The sequence below is a fragment of the Herpailurus yagouaroundi genome, unplaced genomic scaffold (assembly GCF_014898765.1).
Source record: "Herpailurus yagouaroundi ecotype Mexico unplaced genomic scaffold, PumYag 140, whole genome shotgun sequence".
Taxonomy (NCBI): domain Eukaryota; kingdom Metazoa; phylum Chordata; class Mammalia; order Carnivora; family Felidae; genus Herpailurus; species Herpailurus yagouaroundi.
Genome location: NW_024412395.1, coordinates 79,863,189 through 79,883,818, shown reverse-complemented (window position 1 = coordinate 79,883,818; position 20,630 = coordinate 79,863,189). Strand labels below are relative to the sequence as shown.

The 20,630-nt window shown below is 34.3% G+C and overlaps 1 protein-coding gene and 1 pseudogene across 8 annotated transcripts in view; one reads left to right on the top strand and one right to left on the bottom strand.

Moving 5' to 3' along the window:
• HYCC2 (hyccin PI4KA lipid kinase complex subunit 2) overlaps positions 1–20,630 on the top strand; it is a 91,232-nt gene that overhangs the window by 44,147 nt on the left and 26,455 nt on the right. For 6 of the 8 annotated variants that reach the window (XM_040475818.1, XM_040475820.1, XM_040475815.1 and 3 more), the window contains 5 exons: positions 987–1,073; positions 2,201–2,302; positions 6,728–6,907; positions 9,827–9,907; positions 12,050–12,165. In XM_040475818.1, the coding sequence (XP_040331752.1) occupies positions 1,023–1,073; positions 2,201–2,302; positions 6,728–6,907; positions 9,827–9,907; positions 12,050–12,165 (530 nt within the window). In that variant the 5' untranslated portion in view covers positions 987–1,022. Of the gene's footprint in view, positions 1–537; positions 636–986; positions 1,074–2,198; positions 2,303–3,044; positions 3,101–6,727; positions 6,908–9,826; positions 9,908–12,049; positions 12,166–20,630 lie in introns of those variants that run through there. The other 2 variants (XM_040475821.1, XM_040475823.1) reach the window with 2 other exon arrangements.
• LOC121030360 (40S ribosomal protein S27-like) lies at positions 432–700 on the bottom strand (annotated as a pseudogene).

Here is a 20,630-nt window from a genome sequence, read left to right as displayed (position 1 = left end):
AAAAAAAAAAAAAAAAAAAAAAGAGTTTAGTGGATCTATTCGTCCAGGCTTTTTTCACATTTTATTTAGTTTTTTAATGGAATTATAGTTCACATAATTGTACAACTTGCTTTTTCTACTTGGATATTTCTCCATTATAGAAAAAATATAAATCTACCTTCTTTAAAGCCCTTATTTGTATAAACATTTATAATCAGTGTGCTGAATATATGACCCTTGATTTCTAGCTTTTCTATATTTGTCATTTATAATCTGTCCCATGGTTTGTTTTATGAAATGTAACTTAATTCCAATTGTATATTTGGCAGAAGCTCTAAGCATAGACTATTCATTTGTCTTGGGTAATGTGCAGTTTGATTTTACTCAGTAAACTTGTTTTTTGGTTTTGGCTTTGTTTTATCACAAATCTGTTTATTGGAATAGTTTCTTACTCATCTTGAGTCCGGGTGCTTTAAGGGCTTCTGTCTGAAGGAGCATCCTTCTATAAGCCTTGCTTTTCCTCCTGTAGGCTGGCAGAGGACAGTGGAACAGCCAACACACAAAACAACCATTTGTGCATGGCTAAAGATGGTGGTGATTTTGTAGCATCCTGGGCACTTCACGTCCATGAAGTAGGAGTTGGGGCTCTGCACCAGGTGTTTCTTCTTGTACTTCCTCTTCTCTTCCAGGACAGGTGGAGGAGGTCCTTCACAAGGGGCATGTTCTTGTGAGGAAGTATAAACTTGTTTTTGCCACTTTGAAATATATTTCTTGGGGAAAACATAAAAGTATTAGGAAAAGAAGTTTCAAATATATCCCTGAAAATAGAATTTATTTCTTAAAAATAAGTTTTGTTTTAATTGAGCTCTAGTCTAGAAGTAAGCCTTCTTATCTAAAATATATACAAGGTTAGTTTTTCTGTTAGTGAAAGGTGCACATCCTTTACCTTTGGTAGTTCCTTTAAGTACATGATGCCATCTTCAAGTTTGGTGCTTTTTTTCTTTCAGAGATAAAAAAAAAAAAGGACTAGAAGTTAGAAGAAGATGCTGGGATCTGAACGTGGTGTTGTGGAAGAATGGTTATCAGAATTCAAGGTAAATTGGATTGGTGATAAGAATGTATCATATGATTCTATATGTCCATAATTCAAACAGTGAATATGTGCTCTGGAGAAACCGAAACAAATGTTATGATATGAAGTGGAAATGGCAAAATACGAAATAATGTGTTTCTGTAATTGTAACTCTTTAAAAAGGCACTAAGGTAAATAATGGCTAGAAGGTAATATGGAAAAATAAAAAAGTTGTTAGGATTGATGAGGGGATATATCCATTTTTAAATATATTTAATAAAAAAGGGGAAGCTTCCAAGATTTAATAAGGCACAGACATAGGATTTGTGTCTTATATTTTTATTTCCTGTAATTAAAAATCATTCATTGATTTTATTTAAAACTATATAACTTCTGAACACTAATAGAAATAAATGTTTCATAAGTATAAAATGCAAGAATAAAAATATATTCTAGGGGCGCCTGTGTGGCTCAGTTGGTTAAGCATCCAACTCTTTATTTCAGCTCAGGTCATGATCTCACAGTTCGTGAGTTTGAGCCCCACATCAGGCTCTGCACTAAGTGCCCTCTTTCCCTCCCCCAAAATAAATAAAACTTATTAAATTATATGTGTGTGTGTGTGTATTCTATACTTATTTTTTTTAGACTAGGTTGGTTTTTTTGTTGTTTTAGTGTTTTTATTTATTTTTGAGACACAGAGAGACAGAGCATGAGTAGGGGAGGGGCAGAGAGAGAGGGAGACACAGAATCCAAAGCAGGCTCCAGTCTCTGAGCTGTCAGCACAGAGCCCGACGTGGGGCTCAAACCCCCAGACTGTGAGATCATGATCTGAGCTGAAGTCGGATGCTTAACTGACTGAGCCACCCAAGCGCCCCTAGAGTAGGTTAGTTTAAAGTGACCCTTTTCAGCAAATCTTGGTACGTGTGATTTCTAATAATTTTTCATGGTTGACTAGTTAGAAGAACTGTACACTATAACGTCCTAACTTAATTTGTCTTATTAACTCTAATGATATTTCTTGTATTAATTATCTTTACTTTTCTTAATTGACTCTATCATAAATCTTTTCAAGAGAAACTGAGGTAAAATATATTTCCTGACTTCCCAAATACCAAGTTTGCTTTTGATTTCCTTTGATGTTTCTTTTAGGCGTTACCTGACACTCAGATCACCAATTATGCAGCAACTTTACACCGGAAAAAAACACTGGTCCCAGCCCTCTATAAAGTTATTCAAGATTCGAATAATGAGGTAGGAAAGCTTATAAGAAAAATAATTTCAACATAGTAAAGTGAAATATGTGTACTAAAACACATATGTAAGTTTTGTAGTTTTCCCTCCTCTTTTTTAAAATCCTTCTTATGGAACTGGAAAACTTTCTTTCTACTGTTTTTCATTCTGATAGTTGCTTTGGCTTTCCCTTTCCCTTCCCTCTTTATATTTTTAAATGTTTTGACAGATTTGTTCCTGTTGAGGACTGTGTGTTTTGAGTCTTGATCTGAGTGACCATCATCTCAATAGATTACTTATTAATTTGAAACTTTTCTCTGTTTCTGTTTGGGATGTTTCCTTTTCTAGAATCCAAATGTTAGCCTTAAGCTGATTCAGCTTTTTTTTATTTTAAGTGTGTTTGCTGTTATTTTATTGACAGTGTGGAAGTGTATATATTACTCTGATCAGTGAACTCAACCTGGTAACATGAAATGATGCTGCTAGTAAATTTAGCTTGAAAATGATTGGAGAAAGCACTATTTAGCCTAAATAGTTAAGATCAATAAACTTAGAGTAAGAGTTTCCTTTTATTCAGCTTTGTGATAGAAGAAGGAAAAAAAAATTCAGCTGTTGAATCTATATGTTAATTTATGCAAAATACACACATTATCTTTCCATTAACACAATAGTATGACATATAGTTTTATCACCACTGGATTCATGTATGCTTTAAAATGAAAATGAAAGGAACACACAGGAAAGTAGCTTCTTATCTTCCCAGATACAGCCTCCAAGAGTGCCTCTGCTGTGTACTGGAGTGAGTTTGAAGAAGTTCAGGTAATCATCTCCTAACCAGCAGCTTAATTTAAAGTGCATCTTAATTTTTGTCCTACCACTAAAAGCTTGCTTTATTGACCTCTTTCTTTACTATCTCCTAAACTTGGATTGGCTCTCAGTTAGGCTTGCATCTGTTGCTGTTTATAGCAGCAATTGCAGGATTCATTTGCTTCTTTTTCTCTTGCTGTGTATTTATGTTTTATAACTTTAGGTGTAGTAATGTATATATATTCATATCCTTTTTGGTTAGGAGTTTTCAAAATTCTGTTTGAATAATGAATGTGTGTTATTTCCTACCCCTTGTTTTGCACTGTCTTAACATTTAAGCTTTGCTTATTAAAATTTGTTTTATGCTTTCTCTTTACATTGTAAGCTCTTCATGAGCAGTGGTCATATAGTCTGTATTTGTTACTTCCCTAGAATCTAGTATATTATCATGTACATAATGAACACTTAGTAAATATTGATTAGAAGAATAGTGAAACACAAAATGAGATTCTAAAATGCTATCATTTTCATTAACACTCACAAGTATATAAAAAGGATTGGTTTCCTTTTTTATACTTTAGAAGCTCTGACATTAAAAAAAGCTATTCACATTACTTTATATTGTAATACTTCATAATAATGTATGAGACCTTATCATAGGTAGAATTGGAAAATTACAGCTTGAGAGATAAAACTCAACAGTAGTCATTATAATCAATCAGTTGCCAGAGCAGAGCTGTCTTTCCATCTTTTCTCCTGTCAGGTTATAAGGTTCTAACCATGTGGTCATATTTCAGAAAAGCAGAATGTAGAGCTCTATAGAATCTCAAACTAATTCTGGATTTCAGTTATAGAAGGAGGCCCCTTTTAGTCCTGATTTTATTGTATTCTGAAACATAACTGTTTTACTTAGTTAACAGGAAATTATTTCAGAAAATCGTCACATGCCACATATAATATTAATTGAAGCTTACGGTGATCTTACAGTTTTGCTTTAAAGACCTTAAAAGTTCTTAAGAAAGTGTATTTCCTAGTTTAGTATTACATATCATGGCCAACCTGTACTGCAGCTGAAATTTTAATCTCTACACCAAACATATTGCTTTATTTCTCATTTCCTTTGTTCTAGAGGTTTCTACACCAAACATATTGCTTAATTTTCCTCATTTCCTTTGTTCCTGATCCTGTAGTCACTCTTGCAGTTCTTCCCCTTCAGGAAGACCTCCAGCTAATCGTTATGTTAACCCTATCACTTTTTCATGATTTGATTCCCTTTCCTTCTTCCTTCACATGGCTCACTTCTCTCTTTACCCAGCTAAATTTTCATAGGTCATTTCCTTGCAAACATTCTTAGCTCCTTTGCTTCTCATTCCATTCATTAGTTCTTTTTCTTTGGGGGAAAATCTCAACACTGGAAAAAATCCAGTCATCCATCTTCTTCAGGCCTGTACCTGAGCAGCAGAACATAATTGCAGAACACAGTTTTGTTGACTTTCTCCACTTTAAACGCAGGACTAAAAGGCTCAAGGTCACATAATACTGCCTTGCATTCTTGCTTTACTTTCTTGGTACACTGTCCCACTGCATTTTACACCTTCTCTTTCCTCATACTCTTACCCTCCTTTTCCTCATCTCCAGCTTGCTTTCTGTGTCCTTAAAAAAGAAGAAGATAATTGGGAACTCTCATATTTTCCCCTTCCTATCTACCACTCTACCAGCTTTTCCACCTACATTCTTTTGCCTTTTCTGCTGTTCAGTGGATGAAGTGTCTCAGGTGGTATCAAAGTGTCTCTTGTACTTAGGCCTGGATCACATTCTCTGGCCACCTCAAAGATTGCTCCTGCAGTTATCCCTCCTCATTCCTTCATCATTGATTTCTGACCAAACTCCTCCTCCTCCCCATTTTTAAAAAAAGCAGAGTAAAAATTTTGACAACTCTGTATTTCTTTGCTATGCTTAGTTAAAATGTAGTCTCTTACATGCCATTGTGGTTCTTCCTACTGAGGAAGGGAAGTTAAGGTCTTTATAACAGAAACGAATCATAATTGTACCATGGCAAATAAAATTGAGAGACAGCAATTCTGGAGTCTTTGACTAAAGAGGAAAACAGATTTAAAACATAGATATATATTTTTAATAAATACACTTATGAAAGCAGCAATCTTTAATTCCCCAAAAGAGCTTTTTTGTCAGTACTTTAAAAAGATACCAGCAGTTGACTATTTTCAGAAATTTATTACTTCATTATTGACACTACACGGAATATACTATTTGTAGTTAAATAATCCTCACCTCCTACTCTCAACCTTCATTCTAGTATAAGAAATGTGGGATAGTGGAAGCATCAACTTGGTGTTCGAAGACCTGAATTTTAAGTGTCTTCCTCCACCACTAACTTCTGTGACTTTGAGCAAATTGTCTGACTAGTCTAGACTTCTGTTTAAGGGGAGAATTGAAATTTTTTGAAGATTGTAAATATTATGACAGTGATTTCACATAAGGGGCCTAGTAGTTACTAGACACGAGGGTGTACATGTGTGTGAACTTTTTTTAGCTTTAAAGTCATTCCCTAAGAGCTAAGCTTAGCTCATCTAAATATATTAACTGTACAGTTAACATTGAGTTTGTTGATTTTTGATTTGCAATCCTGAAAGTAGTGACTTATTCTAGACGGTTAGGTTATTACAGACCTATATAACTTCATTCAAACAGATTTCCAAATGTATATGCATTATTTAATCATTCAGAAAAGAAGGTAGCATATAAATACTGAATGACTCATTTTAAAGCTAGTATTAAATTTTAATTTAGACATTTTTTATAGTTTCTTGTCAGTGTGTTATTTGCATTTTAAAATCATACCCAGTTTTGTGTGGTCTATAGTTATTTGAACAAAACCATTTTAGATTGGCAGTACGTGATTAGGAAAAAGGGAGAGGTTTATTTAACCTGCTCATTTTCTTTAGTTTTCAAGGTGATAAAGATCTTCATAAGTCCTATTGTGTGATATTGTATGAAAAATTTAACACTAAAAAAGCTATTCCTATATTTTCAAAATCTTAAATATAATTAGTAGAATTTAAGTCAGTCTTAAAACATAAAAGTAATTCATTTGTTTTACTTGTATGTATGTAAAATATTAGCTAACATTTTGGATATCCAATTATTATATATTGCAAAATCCCTTTGTCTACTGAGTAGTATATAATTTTATTTAAATCATAATCTAAGTTGAGATTTAAAGTTTATTTCCAACAAGAGCATTTGAAGTTATTTTCTTTCAATAGAAACTTTTTAAAGTGGAGGATAGTAAGGGCTGATAATAATAGAAAAGGAAACTTAATATAAATGTAGTACATTGGTTAAATAATTATCTAACAAAGTTAACGGATTAGTGTATTGAAAAATAAATTGATATTATATGGGCACAAAACACTTAAAGTTAGTAAATTGGTCAGTTTAATATATAGTCTCTGTGCATAAGTAGAGATTAAGGTTTAGGACACATTGATTCAAAATATGCAAAAATTAATACTGAAAATTTATTTTTTAAATATTACACAAGTATATGTGCTTAAAAAAAAAACACAGTTACAGCAAATGAATAGAAATAGCTAATGTACTTTATTTTCCTTTTAGCTTCTGGAGCCTGTCTGCCACCAGCTATTTGAGCTCTATCGTAGCTCTGAAGTTCGACTTAAGAGGTTCACACTGCAGTTCTTGCCGGAATTGATGTGGGTTTATTTACGGCTTACAGTTAGCCGAGACAGACAGAGTAATGGCTGCATTGAAGCACTTCTGTTAGGAATTTACAATTTGGTAAGTTGAAAAAGATAGTTTGGGAAACTTTAAGTATTTTGTAAAAATCTTCTGAAGTAATACTTAAAGAATATTTATTAAAAAAATAAATTGAAAGGTCTACTGAGTAATTTATTTGAATTTATGAGAGGCTTAATAAATAATTGCCAATGCATTTTATAAAATAGGTGAAAATATTATAATTGATAACATTGTTAATATTTTGTGACTTATCTTTAAATTACTTTATTTGACCAATGTTTATGAATGTGCTCCATTTAAAATTTTTGAAATTTATTTTGAATAATCATTTGATAAAATATTATATACTTGACACTGTATTGTTTGAAATTCTTCTAAGAAATTCTTAAGTATCTTAAACATTATTCTGGGGTTTTTTTTCCCCACAGTGTCCAGTTAGGACTTTGGTATTGAAATTCTTGCTCTTTGAAGATATCCTTTGTATTTAGTATTCATTGTAAACAAGCACTCCACATAATAAAATTTTTTTTACATATTAATTTTTCAAATTTAAATCCAAGTTAGTTAATATATAGTGTAATAATGATATCAGGAGTAGACTTTAGTGATTCATCACTTACATATAACACCCAGTGGTCATCCCAACAAGGGTAAAGTACCTCACAAAACATTGAGTTTCACTGTAAATAAATATTTTTCTATACCAATGTTCAACCCTCAAAGTATTATCCCTTAAAAGATCATTAGAAAACATTTCTATCCCTGGAATGTATATCTGAAGAAAGGAGCATGGCCTTTGAAATCATCTGTATTTTATTTAAAACTAGGCCCTGCCATTTGTTTGCTGTTTTAAATTTGGTCAGGTTACTTAATATCTTGACTTCAGTTGCTTCATCTGTAAAACAGAAATAAAACATTGTTAACAGGATTAAAAACAATTAGGAGAGGCATGCCTGGCTGTTTCAGTTGGTACAGCATACAACTCTTGATCTTGGGGTTGTGAGTTTGAGCCCCACATTGGGTTTAGAGATTGCTTAAAAATAAAATCTTAAAAACAAAAAAACAATTAGGAGAATCCACATACTACCTGAGGTGTTTAATAAATGTCATTAATAGTAGTAGCAGTATCAAGTAGTATTAAGGGAGAGGTTTTTTTACATGAAAAGCTGATCTAGGTATAAAATTCTCTAATTTGCCAACTTGCCTGATTGTTTTTTCTTTTAAAGCAGGAAATTTGTTTCATATATTATTCTCTCCTCTAGTACTTAGCACAGGCACTTAGTAGATGTATGTTGATTTAATAATTGAATTTGGTGTTTTCAATTATGTTGAAAATTAAGCTATCTTTTTACTCATTTTTTTAACGTAATAAAATCCAGTAGTGGGACAAATGAAGCAAAGTATTTTTAAGCAGGATGCTGACAAGTTCTTAACAGTGCTTATTGGTGCTATGGTTTAATTATCTTTTAGCATCTTAAAAATAGTGTACTTACAAAGTAAATGGTCAGTTATATATCAGAATGTAACCCAGACTTCTGTCTTCTAATTCATTTACTGTCTGTGTTCTTTCTTCTCTGTGGCTCTCAATTTTTCTTACCACCTAGGGTTTCTTTTATATATTTATTTTCTTTTTTTCACTTTCCCTCTCGAGAACTTCTCTCTTGTTTCACGTAGCCTCAGAGGGAGTTTTATATTGCCCTCAGCTTAAACAAAGTGTAGAACATCCTTCTTCAAGAACACACAAATATAAATAAAAGTTATTTGGCTTAATTTGAAATTTAGGAATAAAAATTAAAGTCGTATTGCCTAACTTAAATTAGGTCCATCCGTCTTACCGTAGACTTTCTCTGAGGCATACTGGCCTGAATGTGGTAATAACTAGTTTGACTACAAAATAGTTAAATGATCTCTCCAAGGAATTTTTAAACCCATTTTCCTGCCAAAATTAGAGGTAAGGCCAATGTTCACATATAATTGGTACTCTCCTGTGACATATTAAACAGAAATGAGCCCTACAGGGAAGTTCTTTTGGGTTTTTGTTTTGTTGATGATAGTTATTGTTGTTGTATCTTCCATTTGTGCTGTGTAACTCTCAGTCTGTCTCTGACCTTTCTTCTAGGTCTACTAAGGGGGCAGCCTTCTCTCTCTGGATTTTATGCTAATTATGAATATATTAATGTGGATTAATATGTAAAATAAATTAATTAAAATTAATTGATATGTAAAAGAAACATAGACCAAATGAGGCAGTAGAGGAAAGGAGTGATAATGGAGGAGCATTTCATCCCTCTATATGCTAGTGTCTATAGGCAGATTTTTATTGATACCTGTAGACTACCAGAGACTAGAAATGAAGGACACCATTGTCCTTTTCATTGAAAGATAAAGTGCTTTTAAAAGAAAACAATTTTCTTGCAATTCAGTAAAAATTACCTAAATATGAATCTATTTTTAATCACTTGGACTAATATTCATTATGTTAATATGTAGCTTAAATTGGGTCATTAGTCTTTTGCTGAATAATTGTAACATTTTTTTTTAGTCAGGATTCATTCTGTGTTAGAGTAATGTGTTTTTTCTTATTTAATAAGTGTATTTCTTGGCTAAAACATATAATCTGTTTGACTCAGATCTAATTGCTTATAATCTCCCTGTCCTATCTGTAAACTTAACATGAAAGATGATTTGTGTGCCCGCTTTATGTCTTTGCTGTCACATTGCATTTGATTTAGTTATAGTATTTATAGTATTGTGCTGCATATCTCTCAGAGGGTAACTCAACTACTAAACTGTGTAATTTGCTAATAGGTTAGAAAAGGTACACTAGGATAGTAATATTTTTTGTATATTGCTATTTCTAAAACTCTTCCTCAGTTGTCAATGATATATTGGTAAATTAAGAATTTTTTTCTTATAGCCCTGTGATTATTTATCTTTGTATGTATTTTTTAACTATAGGAAATTGCTGATAAAGATGGAAACAATAAAGTTCTGTCTTTTACTATCCCTTCCTTATCCAAGCCTTCAATATACCATGAGGTAAGTAAGATTGGAAAGGTAGAATTATTTAAAATTACTCTGAGTAAGATGGGGTGCCTGGATGGCTCAGTCAGTTAAGTGTCCAACTCTTGATTTTCGCTCAGATCGTGATCTCATGGTCTGTGAGATAGAGCCCCTCGTCAGGCTCTGCACTGCACAGAGCCTGCTGGGGATTCTCTCTCCTCTCTGCCCCTCTCCCGCTCACACTTTCTCTTTCTCTTCCTCTCAAAATAAACATGAAAAACATTTTTATAAAAAATTATATTGAATAAGAGATCAAAGTCAATTTTTCACCAGAGATAAACACTAACACATCTTTATTGATTTACTTCTTAAGAGTAGGTGCCTGTTAGTGATGTAAAGCTATGCTGTTATCAAGAGAGGCAGAAAGTAATTAATGGAAAATTTCCTCTAGTTCTTATTTATTTCTTTTTCATTCTTATACCACTATCATTTTCACTTTTTTATTAGTCTTTTATGAATTTTTAAAAATATTCTTTGGGGCACCTGGGTGGCTCAGTCGGTTAAGCATCCGACTTCAGCTCAGGTCACGATCTCGCGGTCCGTGAGTTCGAGCCCCGCGTCGGGCTCTGGGCTGATGGCTCAGAGCCTGGAGCCTGCTTCTGATTCTGTGTCTCCCTCTCTCTCTGCCCCTCCCCCGTTCATGCTCTGTCTCTCTCTGTCCCAAAAATAAATAAAATGTTAAAAAAATATATTTAAAAAAATATATATATTCTTTAATTTTTTGAAGTTTTCCATATTCATTAGAAATCTGTGTTAGATTGATTTTTTTATTATTTTTTAGGAAACTGTCTACTTAAAAGGATATTAATACCAATTATTTCCATTTAAAGGAGTCTATAACTGATGCACTGTGTCTATTCATTAACAGCACACTTTTGAGTTTTGCTTATATTTATTTGAACAATGTGAGAACCCTGATAATCATAATAGGTAGAAGGCTGCTGTTAAGCTGAAATCCTTCTGCCTGCTTTATTTAAGGATATATTCTATGAATCAAGCTTCAGGTCTATAGTGGCCTTTGGTGTATGAAGTTATAAGGAAAGCACTTAAAGAAACTTTACCAGTAGTCCAAAAATTATATTCCATTTTCTTATCAGTAAACAGTATCCTCTTGCTTCACAACTCCATGCTGCTCTTTATTTTCTTAATTAATTCCCGTGGGACTTCATTGTGTATTGGAAATAGAATGCCTCCTATTTAGCCAAGACTTGTTTTAGCATAAAATATTTCTGAGAATATAATCTTAATTAGATTTTAATTAAGTTCTGTGTATCATATTACGAAATAAAACAGAGGATAGTGAAACATTTATGAATGGATGCTTCTAACTTTAGGAACATCTAATCAATCGTGTCACTGGTAAAGAGACATTTGATTATAGTCTTAAATATTGTTTATAACTCTCTGTACCTTGCTTTAAGTTTTTATTTTAATTCCAGTTAACATACAGTGTTATATTAGTTTCAGGTATACACTATAGTGATTTCAACAATTTTAGTGCTTTAGTGAAACAATAAACTAAACAATAAACTTTAGTGCTTTAGTGAAACAATAAACTAAACAATACTTTAGTGAAAGTATCTACCTACCTGAAATTAGACAAACTGCAGAATTTAAATGTACAGTGAAGTCTCAAGCCTGTTTTGTGTTCTGGAATACAAATAAATTAAAATTGATGAATCTGAAAAAAAATTTTTTTAATTTTAAAAATAAAATTGATGTTTTTATAACCTTTAGTCTTTCCAGCAACTTTTTTTTTTCTTTTAAGAGAGAGAGAGAGAGAGAGAGAGAGAGCGAGGGGGCGAGCATGAGCAGAGTCAGACACTTAACTGACTGAGCTCCAGGCACCCCTCTGGCAACTCTTCTTATTCTGTGTTCTAAATATAGATTCATTCCATAATCTTCCAAAAACAAAGCAGTATATTTTTAGTTTTATGTATTATATATAATTTCCAAAAAGAGCTGTAGAATATATGTAATTGAAAAATGCAAAAGGTTTTAAATAAGAGAAATGGTCTTAAACTGCCTTCTGCTAAAACAAAGCTAAATGTCCTTATATGATACAGATTTTTACTTCATTTTAAAGACACAGTCTCATACTTTACCTTATTTTTGTAGCCCTCAACAATTGGATCCATGGCTTTGACAGAAGGGGCATTGTGTCAGCATGATCTCATCAGGGTTGTTTATAGTGATCTTCATCCTCAGAGGGAAACATTCACTGCACAAAACCGGTAATGGTCAAAACTGTAGATAGTAATAATTATTAATTTATGCTTAATAGTTAACTCTAATTACTTTGGTTCAAGTTTGGTGAGAGAAGAAGCAAAAGGTTTAAAATGTCATACTAGTGAAATACATTATAGTAGTGAAATACCTATCCATCTAATGCATGGTACTGTGTGTAGTCATCTTGTGTAAAGCAAAATAAAACTAAAAGTGTGGGCATAAAGTCAGCCAAACCAAGGTTTGTGTTCTAGCACTATATGTTAAAAGGTCTCCCTCTCACGCAGTTTATTTATTCTCTATACCTTGCTTTCTTCAATGCAGAATGGGTTAATAGAGTACCTACCTTCCTGAAGTTAGGCAAACTGAATGCATAGTCCCCGAGACTTCCCTTACTTCTGACACTAACTGCAAGTTTCGGAGGGTTCCTATAACCTCTCTTAGGTTTGATAACTCACTAGAAGGACTCAGAGCTCACTGAATGAAAGCTGTTTTATTCACAGTTAAGGTTTATTACAAGAAAAGGAAACAGATGAAAATCAGCCAAAGGGAAAGATGCATAAAATAGAATCAGGAGGGTTCCAAATGCAAAGTTTCTATTGTCCTCATCCATGGAGTCAAGATGCTTCCTCCTAAAAAAAAAAAAAAAAAAAAAAAAAAAGGGATGCATTCCTCCTCTCCCAGCATCAGTGTGTGACAGGATAGAGTCAAGTTCAATGTCCAGACTTTTCACTGGGCTCCATTATTGTAGATATGACTCATTAGATTTATTTGCTCACATGGTTGATCTCCGCCTCAAGGGTGGTTGAGGCTGTGTGACCCAAAGCCCCACCCTAAATCACATGGTGGTGGTTGTTTCTAGTGTGGCCAGTCCCGACCTTAAACAAAAACACTCCTGTCAGGTATGACATAGGTTGCTTCCTAGCGTGAAGGCTAGACTTCTTTGGGCAAGGCCAAATTCTTTACTATACAGACTATGCCTTGGCCATCGGCCAAGTCTTTTAAACAAAAACAATCATGTTTATCTGGGCATAAATATGACAGACACATTTATATGACAGACATAGATAGCAATGTGATCATTATGAATAAGCCCAACATTTGAGGAGCCAGTGTCAATTAGGGATAGATTTGAAGAAACAACTGATTTATTCTGTAAAGCCACTACATACATACTCATATTTTTGTACCAGTTTGAATATTTTCTATGCTGCTCTACTCCATCTGCTGCTATTTGTACCTTATGATAAACTTGAGCAGAAATATTGATCATAGAAATTAGTTGATGATTAGCTAAGTCCAGTTTTTCCCTCGGGCCAGTCATTTTTTACTCACATTCATCCTAAAGAGGCTTTAACTCAATTTACCAATACATCAATATTAGTATTATAACCTTACCAACCATGCCAGTGTTACACCATATCACAGAATGACAGTAGGTGTGACCTGAAAAATAAGAGGCAGAGATACTGGCATATTACTAGAGTCTTAGTTAACTATTACTGCAGTTCATCCTCATATATTACCAAGATGTCTCCCAGAACAATGCCACTTAGATTTGCAGGCTTCTGTTTGACTTTATCAGGTTCTAAAATCAGGAGTGGTCTCACTAACATATGGTTTCACCCTTTCAAGAATCTGATGTACCAAGAGACAGTGTCGTCTCTTGCTTTTAACCTCTCATGGTGGCAGTGTAATATTGAATTTCTCTCATTGCATAATCCATTTATTAATTCCTTTATCTCAACTAAACACTCTGACCTGTCTCCATTTGTACCCAAACTTTTCTACTTTAGAAGGGATGTTAAGTTTGGCCACTGTGCTGGTCCAGATTGCTGGCAGCAATATTAGCCTAGCGTGTGCCTCCCCTCAGTCCACTCCCATCCCTATAGGTAGATTTACCTAGGTACAGACCTAGTGGGCTCTTGACACTAGGTGATACATCTGTACTCAGTGTCAGCCCAGTTTTGCCAGATGAGATGATGGCACAGCCCACCCCATCAGGCTCTTGGGAATTTTGAAGATACAGTTATAGTTTCTTGCTTAGAAATCCTCTGCTTCTGGCACCTGCACTTGCAGCCCTGCTCCTAGACCAATGTTTTAGGTAGAAAAAGAAAAGTTGAAGTGATGTGGGGAAGAAAGAAGTATAGTTATACCACCATGTTCTGAAGAAGTATGTAGTCTTACCAACATTATCCTACCCACTGCTTTCCACATCCTTAACCTGATATTAACATACATGATTGTTGTGAGGAATAAGTCAGCTGATGCTTGGCATAGTGCCTGGCATGCTTACCACATGTGCCTGGCACATAGTGAATGTTAGTCATACTGTCATTTGTTGTATAATATTTTATGTTTGTAGTAAAACAGTACTCTTGTTGGTTATAACATTTGAGTTATGGAAGGAATGTAAAATTAGACAAATTTCCACAGTCATTTACCTCTGATTGGTGCTTCAGTCTGGAATTCTGGTTCTTCCTTTGGGTCTTGCCAATATTACATATATGATAGAAAATGAGTTGGCTTTCCTTGCATCCTTACACATTGTTTTGGAATTCAGCTTTAGTGATCATCCTTATTAGCCAGCAGAGTGCTGTATAACACTTGGGGAAGGCTTTATCCCAACTTAAAGTAACAGCTTAATTTTTTTTTTCTAGTTATATTGGTTTACTTAAATAATTTCACAATATTAAATTTACATTAAAATAGTGGTTCATAGTGTAGTCTGCAGATTGATTTGCATAAAAATCATCTGGTTACCTGGTTCCTTTTTTGTTTTCTAACTCTAATTTTTGAAAGTATAACATTGTATACTTGTGGTAAATTTTAAATAGAAGAGAATATAAATAGATGAGAATAAATGGGAATACAAAGAGAATAGTATGTGTCCTCTTCCCTCTTCCCTCCATTTCTACCCTCAGTAGTTAAAATGTTAGTCATTTTGTTGTGTGTCCTTTCAGAATATTTTAATGCATGCAAAAGCACATATTCAACTTTAAACACATGCAGGCCCATACACACTGGGCTCCATTATACATATTGTTCTGCAACTTTTTTCCATAAGAATAAATCTTAGGGGTGCCTGGGTAGCTAAGTCGGTTAAGTGTTCAACTCTTGATCTCAGCTCAGGTCTTGATCTCAAGGTCGTGAGTTCAAGCCCTGAATTGGGCTCCGTGCTGTGTCTGGAGCCTACTTTAAAAAAAGGCAGGGGGCAGGGGGAAATAGACTTACTTCTATAACAGCATATAGAGATCTCCATATTCTTTTTTAATGACTACTTAGTATTTCATTATATATATATGTATATACATTCATATATATATATATATACACACACATATATACACATACATATACACACACACACACACACACACACACACACACGTACATACCCTGTCGGTTTTTTAGCCAGTCTTACATTGACTAAAATTTAGGTTGTTTTACTTTTTTGCTACTGTAAACAATATTGCAAGGAACCTAGTTTTGTTTTGTTTTTGTATATATATATATTTGGTGCATAGGAGCACCAAAGTTATCTGTAAGATAAATTCCTAGTGATGAAATTGCTAAGCTAAAGATTGTCTCCTTTTTCACTTTGAGTAGATATTTCCAAATTACCCTCCCCCTGAACAACTACACCAGCAATATCCTACCAGTAGTTTGAGAAGGCCTATTTCCTCATACTGACCCCCAATAGTGGGTATTTAAAAAATTTTTAATCTTTGCCAATTGATCATTAAAAATTGATGTTACATTGTTTTATTTGTCATTCCCTTAATTATGACTGGGCGTAAACACTTTTAATATATTCATCAATTATTTTTCCTGACTTATGAAATGCCTATTCATGTCCTGTCTCCATTTTTCATATTGAACTGGATATTTTTTCCCCTAGTGATTTGAAAGAGTTTTTTAAATATTGAGAAAACTGCACTGTTTTACACCTTGCACATTTTCAGTTAATTATTAATTTTTACATTATTTTTAATTAAGGTATACTTCATATACATTAAATTCACCCCCTTTAAAGTGTACAATTCATTGATTTTTAGTATATTTACAAGATTGTGCAACTACTAACACTGTTTAATTCCAGGACATTTTGGGGCACCTGGGTGGCTCAGTCTGTTGGGCATCCGACTTGGGCTTAAGTCATTATCTCACAGTTTGTGAGTTCGAGCCCCACGTCAGGCTCTGTGCTGATACCTCAGAGCCTGGAGCCTGCTTTGGATTCTGTGTCTCCCTCTCTCTCTGCCCCTCCCCTGCTCATGCTTTGTCTCTCTCTCAAAAATAAATAATAGAATATTTAAAAAGAAATAAATTAATAATTCCAGGACATTTTTATCACACCAAAAAGAAATTCCCCTTTCCTTCCCTCCAGTCCCTGGCCACCACAAAACTTATTTTTCTATCTGTAGATTTCTGTCTATTCTAGACATTTAGTGTAAATGGAATTATGCAATATGTGGCCTTTTGTGTCTGACTTTGTAGCATGTTTTTAAGATTCATTTATGTGGTATTGTGTATTTAGTACTACCTTCCTTTGTGTAACTGCATAATTTTCCATCATTTTGATATACATTTTATTTATCCATTCATCAGTTGATGGACATTTGGGTTATTTCCACTTTGGGGCTATTTCTGAATAATACTGCTGTGAACATTTGTTTATAAGTTTTTATATGAACATACATTTTCATTTCTTTTGGGTATATACCTAAGAGCAGACGGTTAGGTCATATGATAATTTAATGCTTAACTTTTTAAGAAACTCTCATGATGTTTTCTAGAGTAAGTGAACCATTTTACATTCCCACAGGCAAGCATCCATCTCTTGAAGTGTAGCCATTGAAGTGGTTATGAAATCTGTTATCTCACTTGTGCTACTGTTTTCTTTGTTTTTTTGCTGTAGGTTTTAGTTTTTTGTTATTTAGTTTTTGTACAGTCTACTATATCAAGAATACTCACATATACACATGCAGATACGTATTTTTTTCATATTTAAACATGCATTCACTCTATACAGTTTATGAAGAAAAACTACAGTCTCCAGCTCCTCCCTACCCCCTCTTCCACTTCTCCTTTCCGAGGTATTATAACAACTTTTAACCAGTGGTTCTCAACCAGAGCATTTCTGCCTCCCAGCAAACATACGGTAATACCTGGATATTTGTTTGATTGTCACAGCTAGGTAGGAGGGAGGGCTGCTGTAGGCATCTGATATGTAGATGTTGCTGCGCAACCATCCTGTGATGCTTGGGCCAGCCTCCCACAACAAACACTTATCTAGCCCAAAATGCCAGTGGTGCAAAGCTTGAGAAATCTTGCTTTTAACTGACTTTCTTAATATTTACTCTTTAAGTAACTTGCTGCTTCTTAATTTTTGAGTTTGGGATATTATCTAATAACTATCTCTATGAAAGATAAAGATTTAGCTCATTTTCTCTCTCTTCCTCCTGTCCTCTTGATATAGTTCTGTTTAACTGTGGGGAACTCATTTTTCAAATTTATTCTTATCAGTGACCACGGTTCATTTTAAGCTTCCTTGCTTTGTATGACTGAGGTTTGTAATTAATTGATTACTTTTCCTTTCCTGTGGACCTTTTTGTTTTACTTGGAGTTCATAATTGTCCTTTTTTTTCTTTATTATCTGCTTTATAATTCAGCTCCTATAAATTCTCTATCAGTTGTTTAAATCTCCTTTTAAATTTTCATTCATATCAATTATTCTCCCAATTTCATTTTCCTACGAAAGGGGTTCCTGGAGCCTTTCACTTACTTTAATCTGGGCTGTGTTGCCCTCTCTGCCTGGTATACATTTATTATCTTGGGATCTCCCTTCACTCTTTTTTTTTTTTTTTTTTTTAATTTTAGTTAACATACAGTGCAATATTGATTTCTGGAGTAGAAATCAGTGGTTCATCACTTACATATAACACTGCTCATCACAAGTTCCCTTTTTAATACCCATCACCCATCTAGCCCATCTCCCACCCACCTCCCTCCATCAACCCTCAGTTTGTTCTCTGTCGCCAAGAATCTCTTGTGGGGGCACCTGGGTGGCTCAGTTGGTTGAGCATCCGACTTTGGCTCAGGTCATGATCTCACAGCTCATTAGTTTGAGCCCCACGTCGGGTTCTGGGCTGACAGCTCGGAGCCTGGAGCCTGCTTCAGATTCTGTGTCTCCCTCTCTCTCTGCCGCTAACCCACTTGCATCCTGTCTCTGTCTCTCTCAAAAATAAATAAATATTAAAAAAAAAAAAAAAAGAGTCTCTTGTGGTTTGTTTTCCTCTCTTCTCTCTCTCCCTCCCCTTCCCATGTGTTTCTCTGTTTTGTTTCTTAGATTCCGTATAGGAGTGAAATCATATGGTATTTTTCTTTCTCTGATTTACTTATTTTGCTTAGCTCCATCCACATGGTTGCAAATGGCAAAATTCCATTCTTTTTGATGGCTGAGTTAATATTCAATTATATATATGTATACCACATCTTCTTAGCCATTCATTAGTCAGTGGACATTTAGGCTTTCTCCATAGTTTGACTATTGTTGATAATGTTGCTATAAACATGAGGGTGCATGTATCCCTTTGAATCTGCATTTTTGTATCGTTTGGGTAAATACCTAATAGTGCAATTGCTGGATCACAGGGTAGTTCTGTTTTTAGTTTTTTGAGGAACCCTTATACTGTTCTCCAGAGTGTCTGTGCAAGTTTGCATTCCCACCAACAGTGCAAGAGGGTTCCCTTACTCTGCATCCTCACCAACACCTGTTGTTTCTTGTGTTGTTAATTTTAGCCCTTCTGACAGGTGTGAGGTGATACCTTGTTGTGGTTTTGATTTCTATTTCCCTTGATGATGAGTGATATTGAGCATCTTTTCACGTATCTGTTAGCCATCTGGATGATGTCTTTGGAAAAGTGTCTATTCATAAATTCTGTCGATTCATTTCTTCAGTGGATTATTTGTTTTTTGGGTGTTGAATTTGATAAGTTCTTTATAGATTTTACATACTAACCCTTTATCAGATATGTCATTTGAAAATATCTTCTCCATTGCGAAGGTTGCCTTTTAGTTTTATTGATTGTTTCCTCTGCTGGGCAGAAACTTTTTATCTTGTTGAATTCTCAATAGTGTATGTTTGCTTTTGTTTCCGTTGCCTTTGGCGATGTATCTAGTAAGAAGTTGCTGTGGCCGACGTCAAAGAGGTTGCTGCCTGTGTTCTCCTCTAGGATTTTGATAGTTTCCTATGCACATTTAGGTCTTGCATCCATTTTGAGTTTATTTTTGTGTATGGTGTAAGAAAGTGGTTCAGGTTCATTCTTTTGCATGTTTGTCCAGTTTTCCCAACACCATTTGTTGGAAGAGACTGTCTTTTTTCCTCCCTTCACCCTAATTCTGGGAATTCCCTTTGTCTTTTTCCTTTGTGGATCTGTTTACTGTACCTATATCCTCATTCTTTTTTCCTAGTATTCTGAAATTCCACTATGATATTTCTTGGTGTAGGTTTATTCCCTCCATTGTGCTGAGCACTGGGTGGACCTTTTTGATTTGGAAACTCATGACCTTTATTTAGACTGGAAAATTTTCTTGAATTATTTTTGTTAATTAGTTTGGCTTCTCCATTTTTTCTGGCCTTTTATTGTTTTTCTTTTATTTATTTGGTCTTTTACTTTCTAAGGGTGGTTTTATTATTTGGATGTTGCAACTATTGGAATGGTCCTCTTTTCCCTGCCATCTGCCGTATCTTTTTCCTTTAGCTTTACTTTCTGTGATATTTCCTCAACTTCATCCACCAGTCTTTTTCTTGAGTTCTTAATTTTCGCAGTTAGTTTTCTAAGTAGTCTTTTTAAAGAGATCCTTAATTTTTCCTAGAAACAACATCTTCTCTTAATTTGGGGGAATATTAATGATAATGTATTTATTCAAAGTTTTTTTTTTCTCCTTGTATATTCTATGTTTCCTCCAAATTATGCCCCTATCCTTTCTTTATTTCTTTATTTTTATTTCATTTCATGTTAGTGGAGTTCTTCAGATGTCTGGTAATCCTCCCCACTCCTTATACTATGGAAGACTAAGGAAAGGAAATAAAAAATGAGCAGCTCTGACTTTGTGAATAGGGCTAGTTGACTGTGAACTTCACTGAGCCATTCAGTTGGATAACTTCCCAAGTCTATATACCTCTTTGTCTTTTCTCTTAGAGTGGTCTAATTCCCTAGAGAAACTCTTTCAGTCTCTTCGCTAGAGGGCTGGTTGCTAGCATTCTAGTGACCAAGGAGGGAAGGAGAACTTGAGGTTTCAGTATCCAGTACGAAATACTTTATTTTCCTTTTTTCAGTATGGTATCTGCCCCACTCCAATGCCCACTCCAAACCACAATTATTAATTGCTTGGTGGTTCCCATGTAGAAATTTCTTTTTCTTTCTTTCTTTCTTTCTTTCTTTCTTTCTTTCTTTCTTTCTTTCTTTCT